This window comes from Prionailurus viverrinus, chromosome B2, assembly GCF_022837055.1.
Source record: "Prionailurus viverrinus isolate Anna chromosome B2, UM_Priviv_1.0, whole genome shotgun sequence".
Lineage (NCBI taxonomy): Eukaryota > Metazoa > Chordata > Mammalia > Carnivora > Felidae > Prionailurus > Prionailurus viverrinus.
In genome coordinates this window covers 3,955,724-3,977,037 of record NC_062565.1, presented here as the reverse complement: position 1 = coordinate 3,977,037, position 21,314 = coordinate 3,955,724, and the positions used below count along the sequence as shown (strand labels likewise).

Here is a 21,314-nt window from a genome sequence, read left to right as displayed (position 1 = left end):
CAGTGACTTCAGGTGATTTGTCTTCCGTGATCCAAACATTTTTGAACAGTGGCATCTGGGTCTCCTGACTCCTAGTGAGTTGTCATAACTCAAAGGGTGCCTGGGTGGCTCAGTGGGTTAAGTGACTCGATTTCAGCTCAGCTCGTGACCTCACAGTCTTGAGATCAAGCCCCAAAGAGCACAGAGCTCCGCACTAAGCCTGCTTGGGATTCTCTCTCTCTCTCCCTCTCTCTCTGTCCCTCCCCTGCTTGTGCGCTCTCTCTCAAAATAAATAAATTAACAAAAAGAAAAAGAAAGAAAAAACAAAAGCATAACTCAAAAGGTCGAAAGAAACTTCCCTTACCTACACCCACATTCATACCCTCACCCCCAAACACACATTCACACCCTCACAAAATATTTCCACTCCCTTTAAGGAAATAATTCCTTTTGCAGTAAACAAATTAGAAAAAGAGAGTTTAGAATAGCTTGAATGAGGTAAATACATTGGCAAATTAATTCATGCTAATGTGTGAATGACTACCACCTGAGTCTTGTCTTTTCTCTCTCTTTTTTTGTACGTTTATTTTGAGAGAGACGGAGCATGAGTGGGAGCGGGCAGAGAGAGAGGAAGAGAGAGGGAGAGAGAGAATCCCAAGCAGATTCTGTGCTGTCAGCACAGAGCCGAACTCATGAACTATGAGATCGTGACCTGAGCCGAAACCAAGAGTTGGCTGCTTGACCAACTGAGTCACCCAGGCGCCCCACACCCAACTTTTTTCTAAGCATGGGAATTTGCTAAAAGGATCCTGGGGCCAGAGGGCCACTAGTTGGAGATTAATTCATGCTAATGTGTGAATGACTACCACCCAAGTCTTTCTAAGCATGGGAATTTGCTAAGAGGATCCTGGGGCAGGAGAGGTTGAGGATGCCAAAAACCAAAAAGTCCCCACTTTGCATAAGAAAGCAGCTCCCAGTATGGAGCCACGGAGTGTAGCTTGCTGTTTTCAGGACTTCTAAGCCATCTCCTGGACCACACCTCTACCTGCCTGTCACAGACACCCAGGGAAGTATCCCGAGTGAGCCCTGACAAGGAGAATGTGTTGACAATGTGTTCCATATCAGCCTTTTTTTTTTTTTAACGTTTATTTATTTTTGAGAGACAGAGCTCGAGCAGGGGAGGGGCAGAGAGAGAGGGAGACGCAGAATCCGAAGCGGGCTCCAGGCTCCGAGCTGTCAGCACAGAGCCCGACGCGGGGCTCGAACTCACGAACTGTGAGATCATGACCTGAGCCACCTGGGCGCCCCATGCGGGCCTTTTGAGTTTGAATTTATTTTCCTGTCTGGTGCATATCACAGTGTTTTCTTAGCCCCCAAATACGCCTTGGAATAAATCCTATGTCCGCAGCTCGGTGGCATCCTGTTTTAGTCAGTATTTCATTTGTTACAACCCTTTTTAAAATCAGAGGCACAAACTCCTCCCACGGGGAGATAGTGAAATGTGTCTTCTCTCATCATGCGGCAAGACAGCATCCGTGGTGACAACTGTCTGCTCCAAGGCAAAATATCTTTGTCATGGCCTAAATAGGCAGGCTCTCCCTAGAGCCGTAGAGAAGTGATGTGGGGCTGGTTCCCTCGCCCAAATAGCCATGCTGGGAGGTAAACATGTTGGCGGGACCCTTGACAACACTCGGTGGGCCTACGAGATGGGACCACCCCCACGGCCTGTCTGCACGGAGCCTCCCTAGACAGGCAGGCTGACCCCTGAGCTTAGTGAGCATGGGGCGGGGAAGGGGCGGCATTCAAGGGTGGGGCCACCGTCAGCCCCTCTCCTGACAGGCTCCCTTTGCTGTCCTCAGCCCAGCATCAGTGGAGCGGACCTCGATAAGTTCCGGGAGATTCTTCTGCGCCACTGTGATGTGAACAAGGATGGAAAAATTCAGAAGTCCGAGCTCGCGTTGTGTCTCGGGCTGAAAATCAACCCATAAGCCCCGGACGCTTTGTCTTTTGCTCTTAGGATGTGTCTGAGCTCCTGCCGGGAAAATTGTATCTGTGCTTTGCTGTTGGGGACACCGGGGCAAGCTTTGTGACAAATGGTGTGGTGTTTTAGGGCAAGAGGGGGGGTCCTAGGGCCTTCTTTCTAAGGCCGTGGTGTTCTCCTGCCTCACTGAGAGCCCCCTGCAGTGTCTGTGTTATTCCCGCCCCCCCCCAACCCCAGGCTTTCCTGTCCCCCCAGAGAGTCAGCTAACCACCTGCTGGATCCGCTCCTGCCTGGCCTCCCTCAGGCCCCAGGGGCTCAGGGGAGGCGGAGTCCATCCACCTGTGCTCCCCTTCTGGGCTTTCTGAGTGGTGAGTGGCGTCTCTGCTGGTCCTGTGATTTTCTACAAATCAGTTCTGTCGTGGAAATAAACCTGTAGCTGGAAACAAAGATGCACGGGTCATTGTGTTGGCGTGGTGACCTTCGAAATGCTGGACCGGATGGTCCGACAGACCGGTCACGTCTCTAACTTGGGGTGGGTGTGGTGAGGAAGAGAGAGAAGGGCGGGGTCCCAGTGGAGTCTCTGCCAGCTTCCTTCCATAGTCCTTGGATGCCCTGGCGGCTGAGTTTGCATGAACGTAGGAGTGGCCAGTGATCACTTTTTATTCATTGCGTGGAGAAGACCAGAACACTGCACCTGGGCCAGCTTTTGCTCTGAAGCGCTCTGAAATCTTACGTGGGCAGAAGGGAGAAGACAGAAATCTGGAGAAAATGTTCCCAGGTAATGCAAGCCTCTGTTCCCCACCCCGTCCCTTCCCCTTCCAACAGTGTCCTCCAGCGAATCTTTGATCTCCAAGTCCCGCTCTATGTCCCTGAGGGTCTGGGCCCCTCTGCGGGTTGCAGGGCCCCCCTCGGGCCCCTGATCCTTCACTCCTGGGGCTCTGACACACTCCCCATGAGAGGGGGCTGCTTCACCTGGGGCAGGTATGGAGAGCCTCACGTGAGGCAGGCCCCACTTTATTCTCTAAAACATCCCTACCTCATGCCAGATCGTAGAGGAACTTCAAGTTTAATGCTCTAAGTAATTCAGAAAAATTGTAGTGTAGAATGGTGTATTCCAAGCCATTCATAACCCAAGAAATTCCATCATTCTCGGGGTTCCCCTCAATGGCAGAACCCGGCCTTAACCTGGTTCCTCCCCCTCAGGTATCCCTTCCCTCATACAGATAATATCAACAACTACCACCAAGGGCTTTCTATGTGCCAAGTTCTTCTGGGTGTTTGTTCCATACTTTAAGTAATTCACTCCTTACCAAAATCCTGGGAGGTAGGTATCATCATGATACCAATCTTAGAGATGAAGAAACCGAGGCAGATAGAAGGTAAGCAACCTGTCCGGGCTCAAGCATCTCGGAAGCGGGGAGTCAGGGAGTTAATTATGGCCGATTTCATGCACCTCGGCCCCTCCCCACATGTTGGGGCTCACTGTGGGATCCACCGCAGCCACTGGTAGGACATCTCTCCAAGTCTATTCTTTTAAGTGTCATTTTTTCAGATCCACCGAGGGCAGCTACTCACCCTGAACACCAACAAGCTTTTAGTCACAGCATATGGCTAAGAATCTACCAGAATCTCCCAGGCTTCCTGCTCAGTCGTAACCTGAGGTTGGTAAAGACCTTTCCAAACATCTAAAGAAAGGGCTGGTGGAGATCTCTGAGTGGAAAGATGGTGGGTTTATTCCACTCAAGGAATGAGTTCACTCAAAAACCTTCTATTAAAGTTAGGGTCTCATATACTGTAATGTAGGTACTGATGGGTTTGTTGGTGGATGGCTGTCTGAATGTGTTTGGGTTACTATAACAAAAGTACCATAGACTGGGTGGTTTAAACAAAAAACATTGATTTCTGACAGTACTACAGGATGGGAAATCCAGGACCAAGGCCCCAGCAGATTTGATGTCTGGCCCACTTCCTGGTTCATAGATGGCTCTCTTTTCGCTGTGTCCTCACATGGTGGAGGGGGTGAGGGAGTTCTCTGGGGTCACTTTTATAAGGGCACTAATCCCATTCACGGGGGCTCTACCCTAGGACTTAATCTCCTCCCAAAGGCCCCACCTCCATATACCAACACCTTGGGGATTAAGTTTAATATACGAATTTTGGAGGAACACAAAAATTCAGTCCATAGCAATGGCCAAGGAAGATAAATGGTCTTAGACCTCTGTTGGGAAATCAATGGGAATGGGGTGCTGCGAAGGGGCTGCCAAAGGGCAGAGGTCTCTTCTCAGAGCCATGCTATCTGGATTTAATGAGAGGGGGAAAGGTATGGTAGACAGTGCCCCCTGAGGGCCGTGCTCCTTTCCGAAGATGTTTGTTCATTCATTCCAAATCAAAAACGAAGAAGTAAAAAGTAAAAGATGACAAGCTGTTATAGACAGAAAATCCTAAACACCCACCCCAAAAGTGTTAGAACTGAAAACAAGAGTCAGTAAAGTTGCAGGATACAAAATCAATACGTGGAAATCAGTTGTGTTTCTATACGCTAACAATGAAATATCTGAAAAAGAAATAAATAAAAGAATCTCATTTACCACAGAGTCAAAAACAATGAAACACTTAGGAATAAAAATTTAACCAAAGAGGCGAAAGATCTGTACACTGAAAAGTGTAAGACTGATAAAAGAAATTGAAGAAGACACAAATAAATGGAAAGATATTCAGTGTTTATGGATTAGAAGAATTAATATTGTTAACATGTCCATACTACCCAAGGAAATGTACAGAATCAATGCAATCCTTATCAAAATTCCAATGGCATTTTTCATTGAAATAGCAAAAACAGTGCTAAAAGTCCTATGGAACCACACGAGACCCTAAATAGCTAAAGCAATTAGCTGAGAAAGAACAAAGCCAGAAGCATCACACTTCCTGATTTCAAGCTATACTACAAAGCTACAGTGATCAAAACAGTGTGGAACTGGCATAAAAACAGACACAAAGATTAGCGGAACAGAGCAGAAAGCCTGGCAATAAACTTTTACATACACAGTCAACTAATATTTGACAAGGGAACTAAAAATATCCAACGAGGATAAGATAGTCTCTTCAACAATGGTGTTTGGGAAACTGGATAGGGACACACACTGGCATGAAATCGGATCCTGATCTTACAACACTCACAAAAATTGATTTGAAATGAACTATAGACTTACACATAAGACCTGAAACCATAAAACTGGGAAGACAAAAACAACAAGGAAAAAGCTCCATGCCATTGCTCTTGGCAACTCTTCTTTTGGATATGATATCAAAAGCCAAGCAATAGAAGCAAAAATCAGTAAGTGGGACTACATCAAACCACAAAGCTTCTGCAATAACAGAACAAGCAAGTAGCGAAATGCACAGCGATGTACGGAAAGAGAGAAAATACCTGCAGACCACTTGGCTGATAAGGGGTTAATATCCAGACTATATAAGGAACTCATAAAACTCAATAGCAAAAAACAGCAGTCTGGTTAAAAAAAAAATGGGCAGAAGACCTGAACAGACATTTTTCCAAAGAAGACATCCAGATGGCTAACAGACACATGAAAAGATGCTCAACATCACTCATCGTCAGGGAAACGCAAATCAAGACTACACTCAGGTATCACCTCACACCTGTCAGAATGGTCATTACCAAAAAGATAAATAAAGTGTTGGTGAGGATGTAGAAAAATCTGGCAGATAAAACCTTTCCGCATGCACTGTTGGGAACATGAATAGGTATGACTACTATGGAAAACAGTATGGAGTGTTCTCGGAATTAAAAACAGAACGGTCATCTGCTCTAGCAATCCCACTTCTGTGTATATGTATCCACAGGAAATGAAATCAGGGTATCAAAGAGGTATATGCACTCCCATGCTCTTTGCAGCATTCATCACATACCCAATAGTGTGTGCATGTGTGTGTGTGTGTGTGTGTGTGTGTGTGTGTATCTATATATATGTGATGAAAAACTATTCAGCTATGAGAAAGAAGGAAATCTTGCCGCTTGGGACAACATGGATGGAGCTTGAGGGCATTGTGCTAAGTGAAGTAAGTCAGAAAGACAAATATTGTACGATCTCACTTGCACGTGGAATCTACAAAAGCTGAACTCACAGAACCAGAGAGCAGGATGATGGTTGACAGGGGCTGAGGCTGAAGGGTGAGGGAAATGGGGAGAGGTCGGTCGAAGAGCACAAACTTCCAGTTATAAGATGAATAAGTCTGGGGATCTAGAGTACAGCATGTGATGGAGTTAGCGATATTGTATTATATACTTGAAAGTTGCTGAGAGCAGGTCTCAAATGGTAATTATGGGATGGAGGTGTTAGCGAATACGGTGGTGATCATTTGGCGACACACGAGCGTATCGGATCAACGGCTTATACCACCTTAAACTTACACAATGTTATATGCCAATGACATCCTAATAAAGCTAGGGGGAAACTACTAAGCATGAATGAAATCTTCAATTGGTCAGACCCTCAGACCCCACTCCCTCTCCGGAATTAGGATCCCAGTTACTACACCACTCGTTTGACACCTCTGCCTCCAGGCAGTGTTTGTTTCATGGCTCTTCTTTTTTCCCAAATGGATTATGAAATGACCGATATCGAGGGCTGGCCCGATGATCCTCTGTGTATCTAGAATCTTAGCCGTGGGCAAGACTGTTGCTGTTGACAACTGGTGGTGGTGGTGGTGGTCTGAGAATCTCTACACATTTTCTCATCTGACCTTTCCTTTTCACTCCCGTCTGCCCAGTCTCCTAGAGCCACAGTTGGGGGTGAGGCAGTGCTTGATATATTCTCTTGGTATATCGTGTCTACCATACGATACTAAAGGAAAAAAAGGTAATCAAATTTGCTATATAGTAAAGCTTCAAATAGTTGAGTGATCGATTTCAATCATTCATTTTTGTAAAATTTCAGTAAAACTGATTGCGCTTCACTTTATCTCCTGATATTGCGATATCTGATCAATGCGTCCCCAAATCCTATAAACCCCAGCAGCTTGAATGGACTACATCGTCACACAAGTAACAGCTTTTCCGACCACACCCAGTCAAGACTTGGCATAAATATGGCTTCAAAGGCTGTACTATCAGCCTCATCAGCTTTACTTCTGCTTCTTGGTTGCTAATTTGTCGAAGTCCTGAAAGTTTTCCCAAAAGCAATAGCGTATGTTTGTTTTATTTGGGTGACAATACTTAGAGCCATGGGTACGTCTATAAGGCTTTTAGGACAATACGCGTTTCCAACTATCAAACAAGCAATCACGATCTGGCAGATAAAACCTTTCTGTCCAGGATGGGGAAAGACTTTCCAGCCCATAAAAAGAGGCCGGTAGGCTGCAAGGTGCTTCGGGCCCAAGGCTTATGGGTGGCTGGTATCTAGGGAGCTTGGAGGAAGGAGACCCAACTTCACAGCCTGAACCTGTGCCAGGCCGCCCACTGCCCCATCATGCAGCTTTCGATCCCCAGTATTTCCAGAGGAAAGGGGTCACGGGCCACCCATGTAACCGTTCTGAGCTATGGCCGGTCTGATGCAGGCACAAAGCCAATGGAGAAGGGGAAGTCTGAATTGAGACAGACGGAAAGACGGAGAAACAGAGAGGCTAGGGGACGGGAGGGTGGTCTTACGCACATAAGCCTGCAAACTTTAATTCCAAAATTCACCAGCAAAACAAGTGCCAAGAGAGACTGTTACAAGATTATTATGGACTGGATGTTTGTGTCCCCCATCAGTTCGTATATGAAAACCCTACCGCCCCCAGCGTGACCTTTGGGAGGTCAGTAGAATTAAATGTGGTATTTAGGGCTTAAATAGGATCGGTGCCCTAATAAAAGTCACAAGAGAACTTGCTGCTTCCTCTCCTCCCCCTGCGCCTCCTTCCTTCTTCTCTTCTTCTCCCTCCTCCCCCTCCTTCTCCCCTCCCCCTCCCTTCTCCTTCTTCCTTCTTCCTCCTCCTCCTCCTCCTCCTCCTCCCCCTCCCTTCTTTCTCCTTCTTCGTCTCTCTCTCTCTCTCTCTCTCTCTCTCTCTGGCTCCACCACATGAGAACACAAAGACAAGCTGACAGCTGCAACCCGGAAGAGGGCCCTCACCAGAATGTGATCATTCTGGAACCCTGATCTTCCAATCTCCAGAACTGTGAGAAATACATTTCTGTTGTTTATAAGCCACCCAGCCTATGGTATTTTTTGTTAAAGCAGCCCAGGGGCATCTGAGTGGCTCAGTGGGTTAAGTATCCGACTTTGGCTCAGGTCATGAGCCCCCTGGTTTGTGGGTTCAAGCCCCACGTTGGGCTCTGTGCTGAAAGCTCAGAGCCTGGAGCCTGCTTCAGATTCTGTGTCTCCCTATCTCTCTGCCCTCCACTGCTCATGCTTTGACTCTCTCTCTGTCTCTGAAAAATAAATGAACATTGAAAAAAAAGTGTTTTTAAATAGCCCAAATGGACTACGATAAAAATCAACACTTAGGGAATAAAATAATAAAATAAAAATAATAGGGCCACCTGAAAATAGCTCTAAAATAAGTATGTTTGTATCTGCTTAAAGATGTGTGGCTTATTTCTGGAAGGAAATTTGTAATTCATTTGCCTCAAGGAAAAGCAACCAGGTGGCTACGGATGGGGTGGGAAGGAGGCTTCACTGAATATACTTTGTTTCTTTTGAATTTTGAACCATATGAACACATCAGCTATTCAAACAAATTTATATAGTAAAGAAATAAGAACACCCTTTTAAAAAGAACTATCAATTATTAAAAAAAGAAAAACAGAAACAAAATGGAAACTTGTGGATATAAGTAAGAACCCACTAGAAACCTGAAAATAAAATGTATGATCATTGAACAGTATCTGTGCAAGAAATAACGTTTGGCCGGTCACAGTTGGAAATAGGCAGATAACTCACAGAAAACCACATGGAGACATACTGAGGTATAAGGAAAGTGAAAAAGAAGTTTGGAAAGATGGGGCTGTAATCAGAGTCCACAGCATATGTCTATAACAATTCCAACCCCCACCCCCATACACTGAAGGCTAAATGTAATAACGTCCTACCAGACAACTGCCGTCAGAACTGTCAAAAATAAAAGTGGAGAAAAATCTCAAAAAAAAAAAAATCTCAAAAGCCATCAAGAAAAATGAGGGAAATATCTATTAAACACTGATAATTAGATTGTCAGTGGATTTTTGTCGGCAACACTACATACCAAAAGACAACGGAGCATTTCAAAGGAATGAGGGGAAATAAACCATCAAGCTCAAATACATTACCTAGCTAAACTATCATTCCAAATTGGGGTCAAATAACATTTCTGATATGCAACTATTAAGAAGTCTTTACCACTGTCCCCCATCAATTCTTACCGAAGCCAGGGAAGGATGTATCTGAGAGCCAAAGAAAAAGTAAATCCAAAAGGAAATTGTGGAATAGACAAATACTAGCACAGAAACTGATTTTTAAAAATCTAAACCTTAGAAGTGGTCAGAGATCTGGTCAAAAATTAATATTAAAGGATAGTCACTGTAGTGTTAATTGTAACAGATAACATCTAGTAACAAAAATATTAACGGTAAGGATGTGGTTAAGTCAATGTTGCATCTGTAATGTGGAATATTTTCATATTACACAGTGATGAGTATGTCCTAAGAAAAAATGAGATGCTTTCTTTGATGACCTTTAAGTCTGTTCTAGTCCTAATGGTATCGATCTAGTATGTTAACTGATTGATTGGAAACGTAAGACTTGATAATTAAGAATGTTTTTTAAACTTCTGACATCCGTTCCAAGCTTTGTAGCCCTTCGCTTTTATTTAAATCTTTTTTAAAAATGAAATTTTTATGTAAAGATTTTATTTGAAAACCTAGACTCTTCAAAGAACTGTCTCAGTCTTTCATATATTTCATAATCATCTCAGAAAATGCCTTTATGGTTAAAAGTTTGTTCAGTGTTCATTCTGTTTTTTCCTGCCAGAAGAAGAGAGAAGAACGAGAACACTTTTCCTCCAGAAAATGAGGGAACAATTAGGATTCCACAACTTTAAAAAATGTACAAAGATCACGGAGAATGTAAACAGGGGATTGCTATAGAAATGGACTGGAATGAATTGGGAAATGTACCCAAAGCAGAAATCAGATTATTCAACCTTTTAGAGGCAGCATTTCGGTAACTTACAGACATTCTTTAGACAAAAGAGATAAATCTGTCCTGACTCTATTCCGGGATGTTGACTTTACCAGGAAAACCCCCCACCTCTCTGTGGAGGCCTGAGACAGTGGGGCGGGCTGGCCTTCAAGAAAGCAAAAGCATTTACGGCATTTCCTCTGCTGTGATTTCCCCCACCCCCTACTTTGTCATAAAAATCTGTCCATTATCTTCCTCTTACAATAGAATTAGTGCTTGCCTAATTGGCTTTCCTGGAATCGAATTATCTTTAAACACTTTCTCAACTTTTTTCCTGTGTGTGAAAATGAAGACGATATTGCAACAGTGGAAGTCATTTCCAGAAACGTCTAGCTGTACCTTGCATGCTTCCTTCCATAGCTGTAGTCATTCACTTGTTAGAGCATGAAATACCCAACACCCCAGATTACAGTCAAGGGCCCGTGTTCTTCTCACACCCACCGTAAAAAGAGCGACAATGAATGGCCCACCTGCCCTCTTGTGCCCACCTACTTCCAGGAAAACCTCACGGAGGTGAAAATACGCTCCTTCACTCCTCATGTTGCTTCATCACTTGGAATCAACAGGATTGATGTCTGCTCTTTGACACGTTTTGCTAGATTGTAAGATTCCCTCCTCGACACTAGCCACTTGGCTACGACGGTCTCCACGTGACTGGAAGTACCAATGGACGGCCTCTGTTCTTTTGTGCCTCCTGTGGGCTTCCTTACACGTGGGACACTTCTGTATTCAGCAAATCCCACACCCCAGCACTCTCTGGGTGATGAGCAGGCAGCAGCATCAGGGACACAAAGTTCTGCCCACCTCTACGGCTTCTACACTAGACTCTATGGCTTATTCCCTAGACTCCGGTGTGCATAATAAGGGTATTAGGGAGAGACAGAACCAAGACCATTTGGTTCACCTTGGAAAGGACTGGAGTCCCTGGGAAAGGAACATATCCGAAGGAGGAAGGAGAGGTGGAAGGCATGGACAGGAAAGAGTGGAGAGTCTGAAAAGAGGGAGGTGAGAATGGGGCAGCCACATGTGGGAGCTATACAGGGTCAGAGGCAGGGAAATAGGACTTTGAGACTGTTTGCTGATTTTATTCATGGAATCCTCCTTTGCTGTTTATTGAAATCGTTTTTTTTTTTTTTAATGTTTATTTATTTTTGAGGGAGAGGGGCAGAGAGAGAGAGAGAGAGACAGAATCGGAAGCAGGATCCAGGCTCTGAGTTGTCAGCACAGAGCCCGACGCGGAGGCTCGAACTTATGGACATGAGATCAGGACCTGATCTGAAGTCGGACGCTTAACCGACGGAGCCACCCAGACGACCCTTGGGATTATGTTTCTAACCGCAGACTTGATTCCAACCCATGTGGCAGGATTGATGACCCGATGAGCCGCCTTTCGGTGAGCACACTAGCGCTGTAATCCTTTTTTGTTCTTGTTGAGAACTGTGCTTTCCCTTAAAGGAGTGGACAGGCTTTCTGAGACCAAGCCAGCGGGAAAGATCTGGGGACACGGATACATGTTGGTCCTCACATGAAGCAACACAAATGCCCGCCTCCCCTGGGGCTCCTGAGTTTGTTTCTTTGTTTCGGCAAATTAGAAAGGGAAGAAGAGTCTTGGGGATGAGGAGAAAGAATCTTTCTCAGTCACCTGATAGAAACAGAAATTGAGGGGTGCCTGGGTGGCTCAGTCTGTTGAGTGTCTGACTTCCGCTCAGGTAGTGATCCCGTGCTTGGTGAATTCGAGCCCCACCGTGGGCTTGCTGCGGTCAGTGCAGAGCCCACTTCGGATCCTCTGTTCCTTTTCCTCTCTGCCCCTCTCCTGCTCGTGCTCTAATTAATTAATTAAATTTTTAAAAAGTAAACAGAAATTGAGAATAGTAGTGTGGTCAACTCTTAATTGGTCCCCTGGGAACCATCCTGTCTAAATTATAAATTCCAAGGGGCACGTGGGTGGCTCAGTTGGTTAAGGGGCCAACTTTGGCTCAGGTCACGATCTCGCAGTTTGCAAGTTCGAGCCCCGCGTCCGGCTCTGTGCTGACAGCACAGAGCCTGGAGCCTGCTTCGGATTCTGTGTCTCCCTCTCTGTCTACCCCTTGCCCGCTCACACTCTGTCTCTCTCTCTCTCAAGAGTAAACATTAAAAATAAGTAAATAAATAAATAATTCCAGGACCACTAATTAGCATCCTCGATAAGCTCCCAATTAGTTGCCCCAACCACCATGGCCACTAAGTTTGGGAACCAGGTAGAAACACTGGGGTGGGGGGGTAGAGGCTGTGTCAATGAGCATTTCCTGGGTGACAAACAACCACAAAACCATAACCGTACGTGTTCGTGTTGTGGGTGGGAGAGTCTGTGCTGTGTCAACGGAGGCTCGGGTGCTTGGATTCCCCATGAAAGACTTACGTGAGGATCCAGGCTCAAACAAAGACAGTCGGAAGGAAGGTGCCAGACACAAAGCAGCTGGGAGAGCATGGCCACTGCACCGGGACCAGGGGGTCTTTTCTTCTTATGTTTGCAGAGGTCATGGGTCACAGCCAGGGCGGTTTCCAACCCGAGGTTGTTTCCAATCATCTGAGGGAGTCCTCCCACCGGTCGGGAGGGGGCGTTTTGGGCCCTACAAGGTGCTCGCAGGAACCGTCAGGGCAGGTGTGGGGTGGTGAAGCCACAATGTAAATACGTTCTGAGGAAGCTACGGGTTACCCTGGGGGCCACGTTGAAGAGGAGAGCCCTGCCCTGCCCCTGTGGCTCCTGGTCTGTCAGCCCTGGGGAGCTGGAAGCAGTCAGGTCAGGATGTGAAACGCCAAGAAGTCGGGAAGTTGTGCCCTCGGGCTTCTAATGTGTCACCTGTTTGTCACTGCCTTTGCCTCCAGCTTCCCTTCCGTCCAACCAACCGCCTATTCTATCATTTATGGCTCACAAGTCTAAGGTCAGCTAGAGGTTAGCTAGGTCACTGATGATCGCGGTGAGGCCAGTGCAGGTATCTGGGGACCAGCTGGTGGCGAATAGCGGCTGGCCTCAGCATGGGCGTCAGAGACCATTCAGCTCTGACTCACCCTCAAGAGGCTGGTCTGGGCATGTTCTCCTCAGGGCAACTGCCGAAACACGAGTGGACAGGCCCTGTTCCAGCATCTTTTTGAGCCATATTTGCTAACATCCCATTGACCAAAGCAACTCTCAGTCCAAAGGTAAGACCAAGAAGAGGCCACCGCAAACTTACAGGGCAAGGTAGGACATATATAAGGGGAGAGGAACTGGTGGCTTTTCTGTGACCTTCCTACCATAATCGCCAGGGCAGGTCTGGCTTACGCTCTTTACCCAGGATTTGGCCCAGGGGCTCTCCTTTCACATCACCAGGCCCCCTTAATCTGCATGGTGTCCCTGTCACTCCCCTTTGGCCTGGCCCGCTGCCAACCACAGCAGATGTTAAGGGTTCTGCTGAATGTTGACCAGAACTTGGGTTAAACAGAACTAGAAAATCCAGTCTACTATTTTGTAAGGTAAAAAAAAAAAAAAAAAAAAAAAAAAAAAAAAAAAAGTCAAGTACATTGAAAAATCTAATGTAATTCACACTGTTACTTCCCCCATTTGCCTTTATTAAGAACGCATATTAAGCTCCCCCATTGGATGAAAAGGAGGGATTGGTTTCTCATTTTCCTTCCCAATATCCTTGTGAGTATGTAGGTTACGTTGTTCTACGCTCAGTATACTAACACAGTCCCGACATCCAGAGAGACTGTGTCGGGGCACCTGGGTGGCTCAGTCGGTTAAGCATCTGACTTCGACGCAGGTCATGATCTTGCAGTTTGTGAGTTCGAGCCCCGCATCAGGCTCCATGCTGACAAAAGAGCCTACTTGAGAATCTCTCTCTTTCTCTCTCTCTGCCCCTCTGCCATTTGTATACTCTCTCTCTCTAAAAATAAATAAACTTAAAAAAAATAGACAGTAGCTCTTCCTCTAAAAGAAAAAGAGAGAGAGAGAAAGAGAAAGACTATGTCTTGGTCAGGAGGCCATAGCAAGTTATTGGTTGGGAAGGGGGGTGGTAGGTATGTAGTTAGTGACTCTCAATCAGACCCCAGCCCCCTCCTCTCTTCTTCCCAGGTCCCTCTGGTCTAGCTTCCCTCTTACTGTATTTCATGGCCTGACCCATCTCACACCTGGGTAACAGGATGTATGAGTTGAACGATCACTCCAATTAATCAGATGGGTATATTTTTAAGGGAGACAATTTTATGACATGCTTTTAATGTCCCAGTATTCGAAAGGAAAAGAGCTGGGTAAATATTTTCATTTAGTCCAATGGTCCTAAAGCACATGGAGAAATTAGAGTATGTCTGGAGAAATCCCTACCAGTTTTGACTCTTGCTAAGATAGAATTAGAAAGTGATTTTCTAGTTTCCGTCGCTTGCCAAAAAAAAAAAAAAAATTCTTTTTATGGAAGAAGAAAAAGTACTTGAGAATATGAAAACAGATCATTTAGATCGCTCTCTTTCTCCCTTTCTCTCTCGTATGGTTGCTTGCAGAATGATAAAATGTCATTAGTAATGAAAACAATAGCTTGCAAGTTAGAAGGACTGCCAGAAATCGACATCGTAGGAATGTTTCTTGGGGTGCAAGGGTAAGCAGTATTTTCATTTTGTACTTGAATTATAGGTATTATCGTTCATGACTCCTTGCTAGCCACTGTTGTCCCAAAGAAGATTCGAAAACTGAGAGTTGATTTTATGAACGAGAGTGCTTCATGGGGCCTGTCATATGTCAACTCCAGTAAGAGGGCAAGTGCAGGACAAATGCCTCCAAAGTTTAAGATGTGCTGGGGCATTCCGGGTCAGGAAGAACATGTCACAGGAAAAACAAAACAAAACAAAACAAAACAAAACAAAACACACACACACAGACCTATGCAAACGAGAAAGACGGACTGGCCTCGGAATCAAGAAACGTGGTTAAATTCTTGAGCCCCCCACTCATGAGCTACGTGTACTCTTGTACATCTCATCTGAGCCCATGTCCTTGCTGATTAAATGGAAATTAAAACAACAGCAATAATCATACTTCACATGGTCGGTGAGGAGACGGTGTGACGGACAGAGCAAATGCCGCTGAGTTATAAACTGTAGTGCTCGGTGTACATGTCAAGAAGGCAAAACAGCGGTATGGGAGGTGCAGGGTGGTGCTGGTTCACCACCCTGTTATGTAAGAAAGCTCAGAACAGTCCCCCATTCCCTTGTCCCGTCCCTGGATGTGCTCCCATGCGGTTCCCCAGTGGCCCCTCCGGGTCTGTGTCACACATTCATGTTGACCATGAGTCTTGACCTCGTACCCTTGTAGGACCCTTGAGATTCCCTCTGCCTCACTTCTCTTTTAAGCCCTTTTCCTACGTGTGAACTTGAAAGAGTAGTATTTCCGCACGATGTGCTTGCTCAATCCAAGGACTCTAGGGGTGGCTCGGCCCTACCGTTGGCTAGAAGAGGCAGAAAACATCTAATCGTCCTGCCAAAGTAGAAACTGATTTTTAAACAACGGAGGTGACTATGATGAAGGTACAGTTATAATTGCTATTTTGCAAATTAGAAAATTGGGGCTCGGAGAATTCATCAAGTTGTCCGAGATCTCCCAGCTGGCAGGCGACAGAGCAGAATGCAAATTCATTTGTGAAACAGGGATCATCTTGACCTTTTAAAGTATATTAGCCAGAATATTCTGCTTGTAAGACCAAAACCATACTCCAACCAGCTTCCACAAAATCTATCTTGCACACAGAACTAGAAGTCAGAAAGGGAGATCTGGAGCCTGGGTGGGGTCAGGAGTTCAGCATCTCTATCTCTGTCTTCCATTCCTCCATCAGAACCTTCCTACCTTGCAAAGAAGATGGCTCTTAGTATTTCCAGATTATTCACATCCTCACAACCAATTAACTGCAGGGCTAACTTTGTTGGTAGCTCCAACAGAAAAGTTCTAGGGAATATTTCGATGGGCCCAGTTTGGATTACATACCAATGTCCGAATCCAGCAAAGGGCATTTCAACTAGCAAGTTCCGGATCAGGGGTGGGCAAACTAGAACCGGGGACCCAATCCAGCCCAGTGTGGGTCACATCTGGTCATGTTCATTTATTTATATCGACTGTGGTGGTTTCCACGCCACTAACGGTAGAGTCGAGTAGGCACGACAGAGGCGGTATGTCTTTGCAAAGCCAAGAATATGTTCCGTCTGATTCTTTGCAGAAAAAGTCTGGCAAGCCCTGGTCTACATGATCCAATCGCCCATGTTCTCAAGTTTGACCTTCCTAAATGACCCTGAATGTTTCAAAACGGAGAATTTAATTATCAGAAAAAGGAAGAGGAATACCAGGCAGTGAAACACAGCAGGTGTCTTCTATGTGAGTTTTGTGATGGGTAGAGTCGCACGTGGTAAAAGTTCTAGAACATAACACTTGATTCAGGTAATGCTTTCCTCACACCTCTCTCACACACGCCTAATCTTTTATAAGGGAGGACCAGGCAGGCATTATAAATAGGACCTGAAATGTGTCTGCAAGAAATGGAAAGTGAGAGAGCAAATTTTTGACAAATATGGAATCCCTATAAATAGTTCACCACACACCTTCTCTTCCATACTGGCAACTGTTTCCAGTCACTTAAGGACGAAATAAAGGTATCTGAGGAAAAAAGGAAGGGGAAAAATGTAAAGAAAATACTGCAAGAAAAGAAATCCCCAGGCCTCCCCTTTCCCCAGCCTGGGGGGCCCCAAAATTCTGGCTGGGCTATTCATTCATAGCAGAGTTAGCGTCTCAACACTACCTGCCCGGCTGAAGCATATCTCCATGACTTTTGCTACTGGACTGAAGTCCCTGTTGCTTTTGTCATTCTCAAAGTTGAGGAGAGAAACACCATTCAGGATCAATGCTCAGCGCAGGTGGGAAGTGAGTCAGCCCATCTTCAGGGCCCCAAGCCACCTTCTCTTTCCTTCTCCATGGAAATCCCTCTGAGGGGCCATCAGCTCCAGAAGCCCATTCTTCCCTCACATTCTCTACTCCTTGTTCTAAGACCTCATGGAAGGATCTGGTGCCTCTCATTTATGATGCTAGTATAAAACAGGGGGGTGGAACAGTCAGATGGGGTCAGAATGTACTGGGTTTCTCCTGGTTACAACCAAATTTGCCATGTGCTTTAACTTTTTTCTTTTAAAGTTTATTTATTTATTGTGTGTGAGAGAGAGAAAGAGAGCATGTGTGCCCACGTGCACAAACAAGAACAGGAGAGGAGCAGAGACAGAGGGAGAGAGAGAATCCCAAGTAGGTTCGATATAGCAGAGCCCGACTCGGGGTTCGATCTCATGACCATGAGATGATGGCCTCATGACCTGAGCTGAAATCAAGAGTCGGCTGCTTAACTGACTGAGTCACCGAGGCGTCCCTGCTTTAACTTTTCTAAACTTCTTCTTGCAGAGTAGAAACAACAAAAAGAACCAGTTCACAGGCTGTTGGGAAGTTTCAGTGAGATCGTGTGTTTAGAGACCACCTCATTTCTTATTGCTGATAAGAGAGGTGTTGCTCTGGTTAAAGGTACTTCTGACTTCCATGATCAATTGAAAGAATAATTTTGGAGAATTCTGGCCTCCCTGAGCCCTCCAATGTGGGCAGTGGTCTTCTCCACTTCATGACATGGCCAGTCTGGTCTGGGAGACTTGAGACCCTCAAACCCTTGATCGTCCTGCTCTGTTGCACTGTCTTGAGATCAACCCTTTTAGCTTAAATAATGAGGCAGCCCTCCTTCTTCTATCCAGATGTAACAACTATTTTCTTCTAGACATTGAGACCAAATTTCACCCCCCTAGTTATCTGAGTGCAGATGGGAGAAGAATCACGTGAGAACACTGTACATGTGAGAAGTGGGGGGGGGGGGCGGGGTGGTGGCGGGGAGGAGGATGGTCTGTGTGGAAATCCTTGCTCGGCACACACTCTGTGCATCTTTTTTTTATAGACCTGTGCTGTTCTGAGTCAGCACCGATTACCACAGGCATAATTATAGGACTCTGCGGGCAAGCATTGGTACGGCTGACGATCTCGCTTTGCAGAGTGATTATCTGAGAAGCGTCCTCAACTGGTGCACCAGGATTACAGCATTTGAGCAACTACAAATGAAGCCAGTGCTGGAAAAGGCAGCACTTGTTCAGTCAAGAAGAGCTGTCAAAGAGGGCAGCCTGCAATTAGATCAAGCATGCTGTCACCAGGGGGCTGGCAGCCCGGTTCACACACCCTAGGGTTGCTGATGACCTTTAACAGATGTAGATTCTCAATAGAGAAACCCCTGGGTGCAGAGCAGATAAATGCACGAAGCTTTGCAGCCGGTTGCTTCATCTTTCCTCCTCTGCTCGGCTGGGCATCTCCTGGGCTTACAAAGGTCATTGTGAAGATCTCTCTGGGACTAGACCAGCCAGTCCCACCTGTGATCTTGTGCTTGGGTATCCCTGGGGGCAACTCAACCCAAACCACTCACTTTTGCCAGCCCCTTGACCATTGTGTTGATATGTAACTTTTCACTTTCTTTGCAGAGAAGAAAAGAAAAAAATCCCAGCACCTCCCACCATCACCACCACCACCACCAAAATGAGATTATATCCATCAACCGTTCCCAACAAAGAAACGTCATCTCCAAATGTTTTGCCTTAAAGGGCACACGGGGTGGTCTTCCAAATGCAGAGGACTGCTTCTCATCTCTGAAGATCAGGGAACCCACCCGGGAGAGAGGTGTCTGCCTACATGACTGGACTATTTGATATATTCCAATGGTCCTCTCTGTCCCCATTTCCCAACCTGCCTGCTGGCCGCCAAAGAGCTTGTTCCTGTGCAAGCCTGACCTTCTATTGAAGGCATGCTCAGGCTCACAGAAATGTCAAGTGACTCCCTACTGGCCTGGACTTTGATCTCCAGCAGATTTACAAACCCCTACAAGATCAGATCTGTAACACTCAGGAAATGGAAAAGTTATAAGCAAGTGCTTCGTAATAGGGGTCCTCTGTTCCAGCCACACCCCGCACTTTTTATGCCTCCTTCGTTCCCCACACCCCTTTCCATGCATCAGAACACTCTTTACCTTCAAGCACAGCACAGCACCTCTTCCGGGGGGCAGTCCTAGACTATCCAGGTGAAAGGGGTCGCTTCCCCTCAGGAAGGGAGAAAAGCAGCCTATCAGAAAGAGCACTGGCTGAGAGTCACAACAGCTGGACCCAAACCCCAGCTTGGCTAGGAACTCACTCTGTTTTTCCAGAATCACCATAACCAAGTACCACAACCTGGGGGGGGGGGGTGCACAAATAGCAGAAATGTGTTGTGAGACAGTCCTGGAGGCTACAAGTCTGAAATCAAGGTATCAGAAGGGTTGGTTCCTTCTGAGCGCTGTGAGGGAGACTCTGTTCCAGGCCTCTCCCCCAGGTTCTGGGGGTCGGCTATCAATATCTGGTGTCTCTTGGCTAGAAGCATCACCCCAATTCCTGCCTTTGCCGTCACACAGCGTTTCCCCTGTGCGCATGTCTATGTCCATGTCCAAAGTTTTCCTTTTCATAAACACTCCCACCATGTTGGATTAGGGGCCTACCCTACTCCAGTCTGACCTCACCTTAACTAATTCCAGCTACAATGACCCTACTTCCAAATACGGTCACGTTCTGAGGTACTGAGGGACAGGACTTCAACATAAGGATTTGGGGAAGACACAATTCGACTTGTAACAGGAGCCTTGGGTAAATCTCAGTATCTTCACCTGTGAAATGGAGATAGGACAGAAATAACTGCTCACAGGAGGTTTTGGAAGGACAAGTGCATACGACTACCCAGCCCTGTGGACACACATGTTTGATTTCATCTGTTAACATGTCTATTTCCTGCTGTATTATTATGCTTCTTACAAGTGTATGTGAGTGGAAGCAGAGAGAAGAGGAAGGAGGAGGGAAGAAAAGACACAAACATAACTGACGGCTCCTCCCTGGGGACGGGGGGACACCAAAATGGCTTCCTTCAATCGGCCACCTACCCAGGCAAGGAGACAAGCTAAGCAAAGAACGCAGTCTAGTAGAGGAACCCAGTGCCCGAGGACCCAGAACAGAGAGAAAGTATTTGCTTGGCAAGTAGGAAGGGCAGACATTGCCCCCGATGAGGAGAGATCAGCTTTGGTAAATTCTTGCCCAGAATTTTGCAATAAAAAAAAAATTGAAAGAAGCTATTTTAATCTCAGCACACATGTATAATTTTATCGCACTTATTTTTGTTCTGAATTACATATGGTTTAGGGAAGGAAGGCTCTTTCACAACCTTCTGGGGCTTAGTGCCTCCAAAGACCCTACAAGAGCTCTTGGAGAGCTTGGCACAAAAATATGAAATTGCATTAAAAGAACAAATGATCCTGAAGAAGGAGAAAGGGAAGAGTGGCTTCTAAATAAATAAATAAATAAACAAATAAATAAATGAATAAGTAAACAAATAAATAAATAAATGTGGAGGCACCGGGAGCTCTGATGAATTCATGCCAAAAAAGTATCTTCTAAAAGGCAGTAGGAGATAGATTTTGTGAGGACACAAAAGCATGTAAAAACAAACTAAAGCCCCAAATAAGATGAGGCTGGAAAAATCCCATTTTAGGTCTTTTTTTGAGTTCTTATGAAGAGAAGAGGTGGAGTTCAGATCAAAGGTGAGGGAGTTAAGGGGCCACAAGGGGATAGAGTTGCCAGCAGTGGGCCGAGGGTGGAAACCTCCCATCACCTCCCATCACTTAGCACACCTTTCTCCTTTTGGCAAAGGAGAATGGTTTGCAGAGCCAAAGAATCAGGATCACTATAATGAAGAGGAAAATGAAGCCAGCGAAGGGGGAGATGACGAGAACCCCAGATGCTCCTGCGGGGTGGTTCCCAACTTGTGCTTTCTCTCCCTCACCACACTCTATCTCTTCCTTCCCTTCCCATTCTACATATCACAAGAATATTCTGGACTCCTTCCTGCCCTTCCTCACCTCCCATGGACTCCTCAGCCCATTGTAAGTGGTCTTCTACTCTTCTGTAAGAGATGACCTATGGTCAACAATGCTACCTATCTGATACACCCAACGGGTACATCTTAGCCTTCATCCCACGAAGCCCTCTGTGGCATCTGATGT

General features: G+C 45.9%; 2 protein-coding genes across 2 annotated transcripts in view; one reads left to right on the top strand and one right to left on the bottom strand.

Moving 5' to 3' along the window:
- Positions 1-1,991, top strand: part of SCGN (secretagogin, EF-hand calcium binding protein) — a 35,350-nt gene extending 33,359 nt beyond the window's left edge. Inside the window, exon 11 of the mRNA XM_047858096.1 lies at positions 1,839-1,991. Coding sequence (XP_047714052.1) covers positions 1,839-1,967 — 129 coding nt within the window. The 3' untranslated portion in view covers positions 1,968-1,991. The remainder of the gene's footprint in view (positions 1-1,838) is intronic.
- The window catches only part of SLC17A1 (solute carrier family 17 member 1), a 212,720-nt gene that overhangs the window by 61,784 nt on the left and 129,622 nt on the right, over positions 1-21,314 (bottom strand). The window lies entirely within an intron of this gene.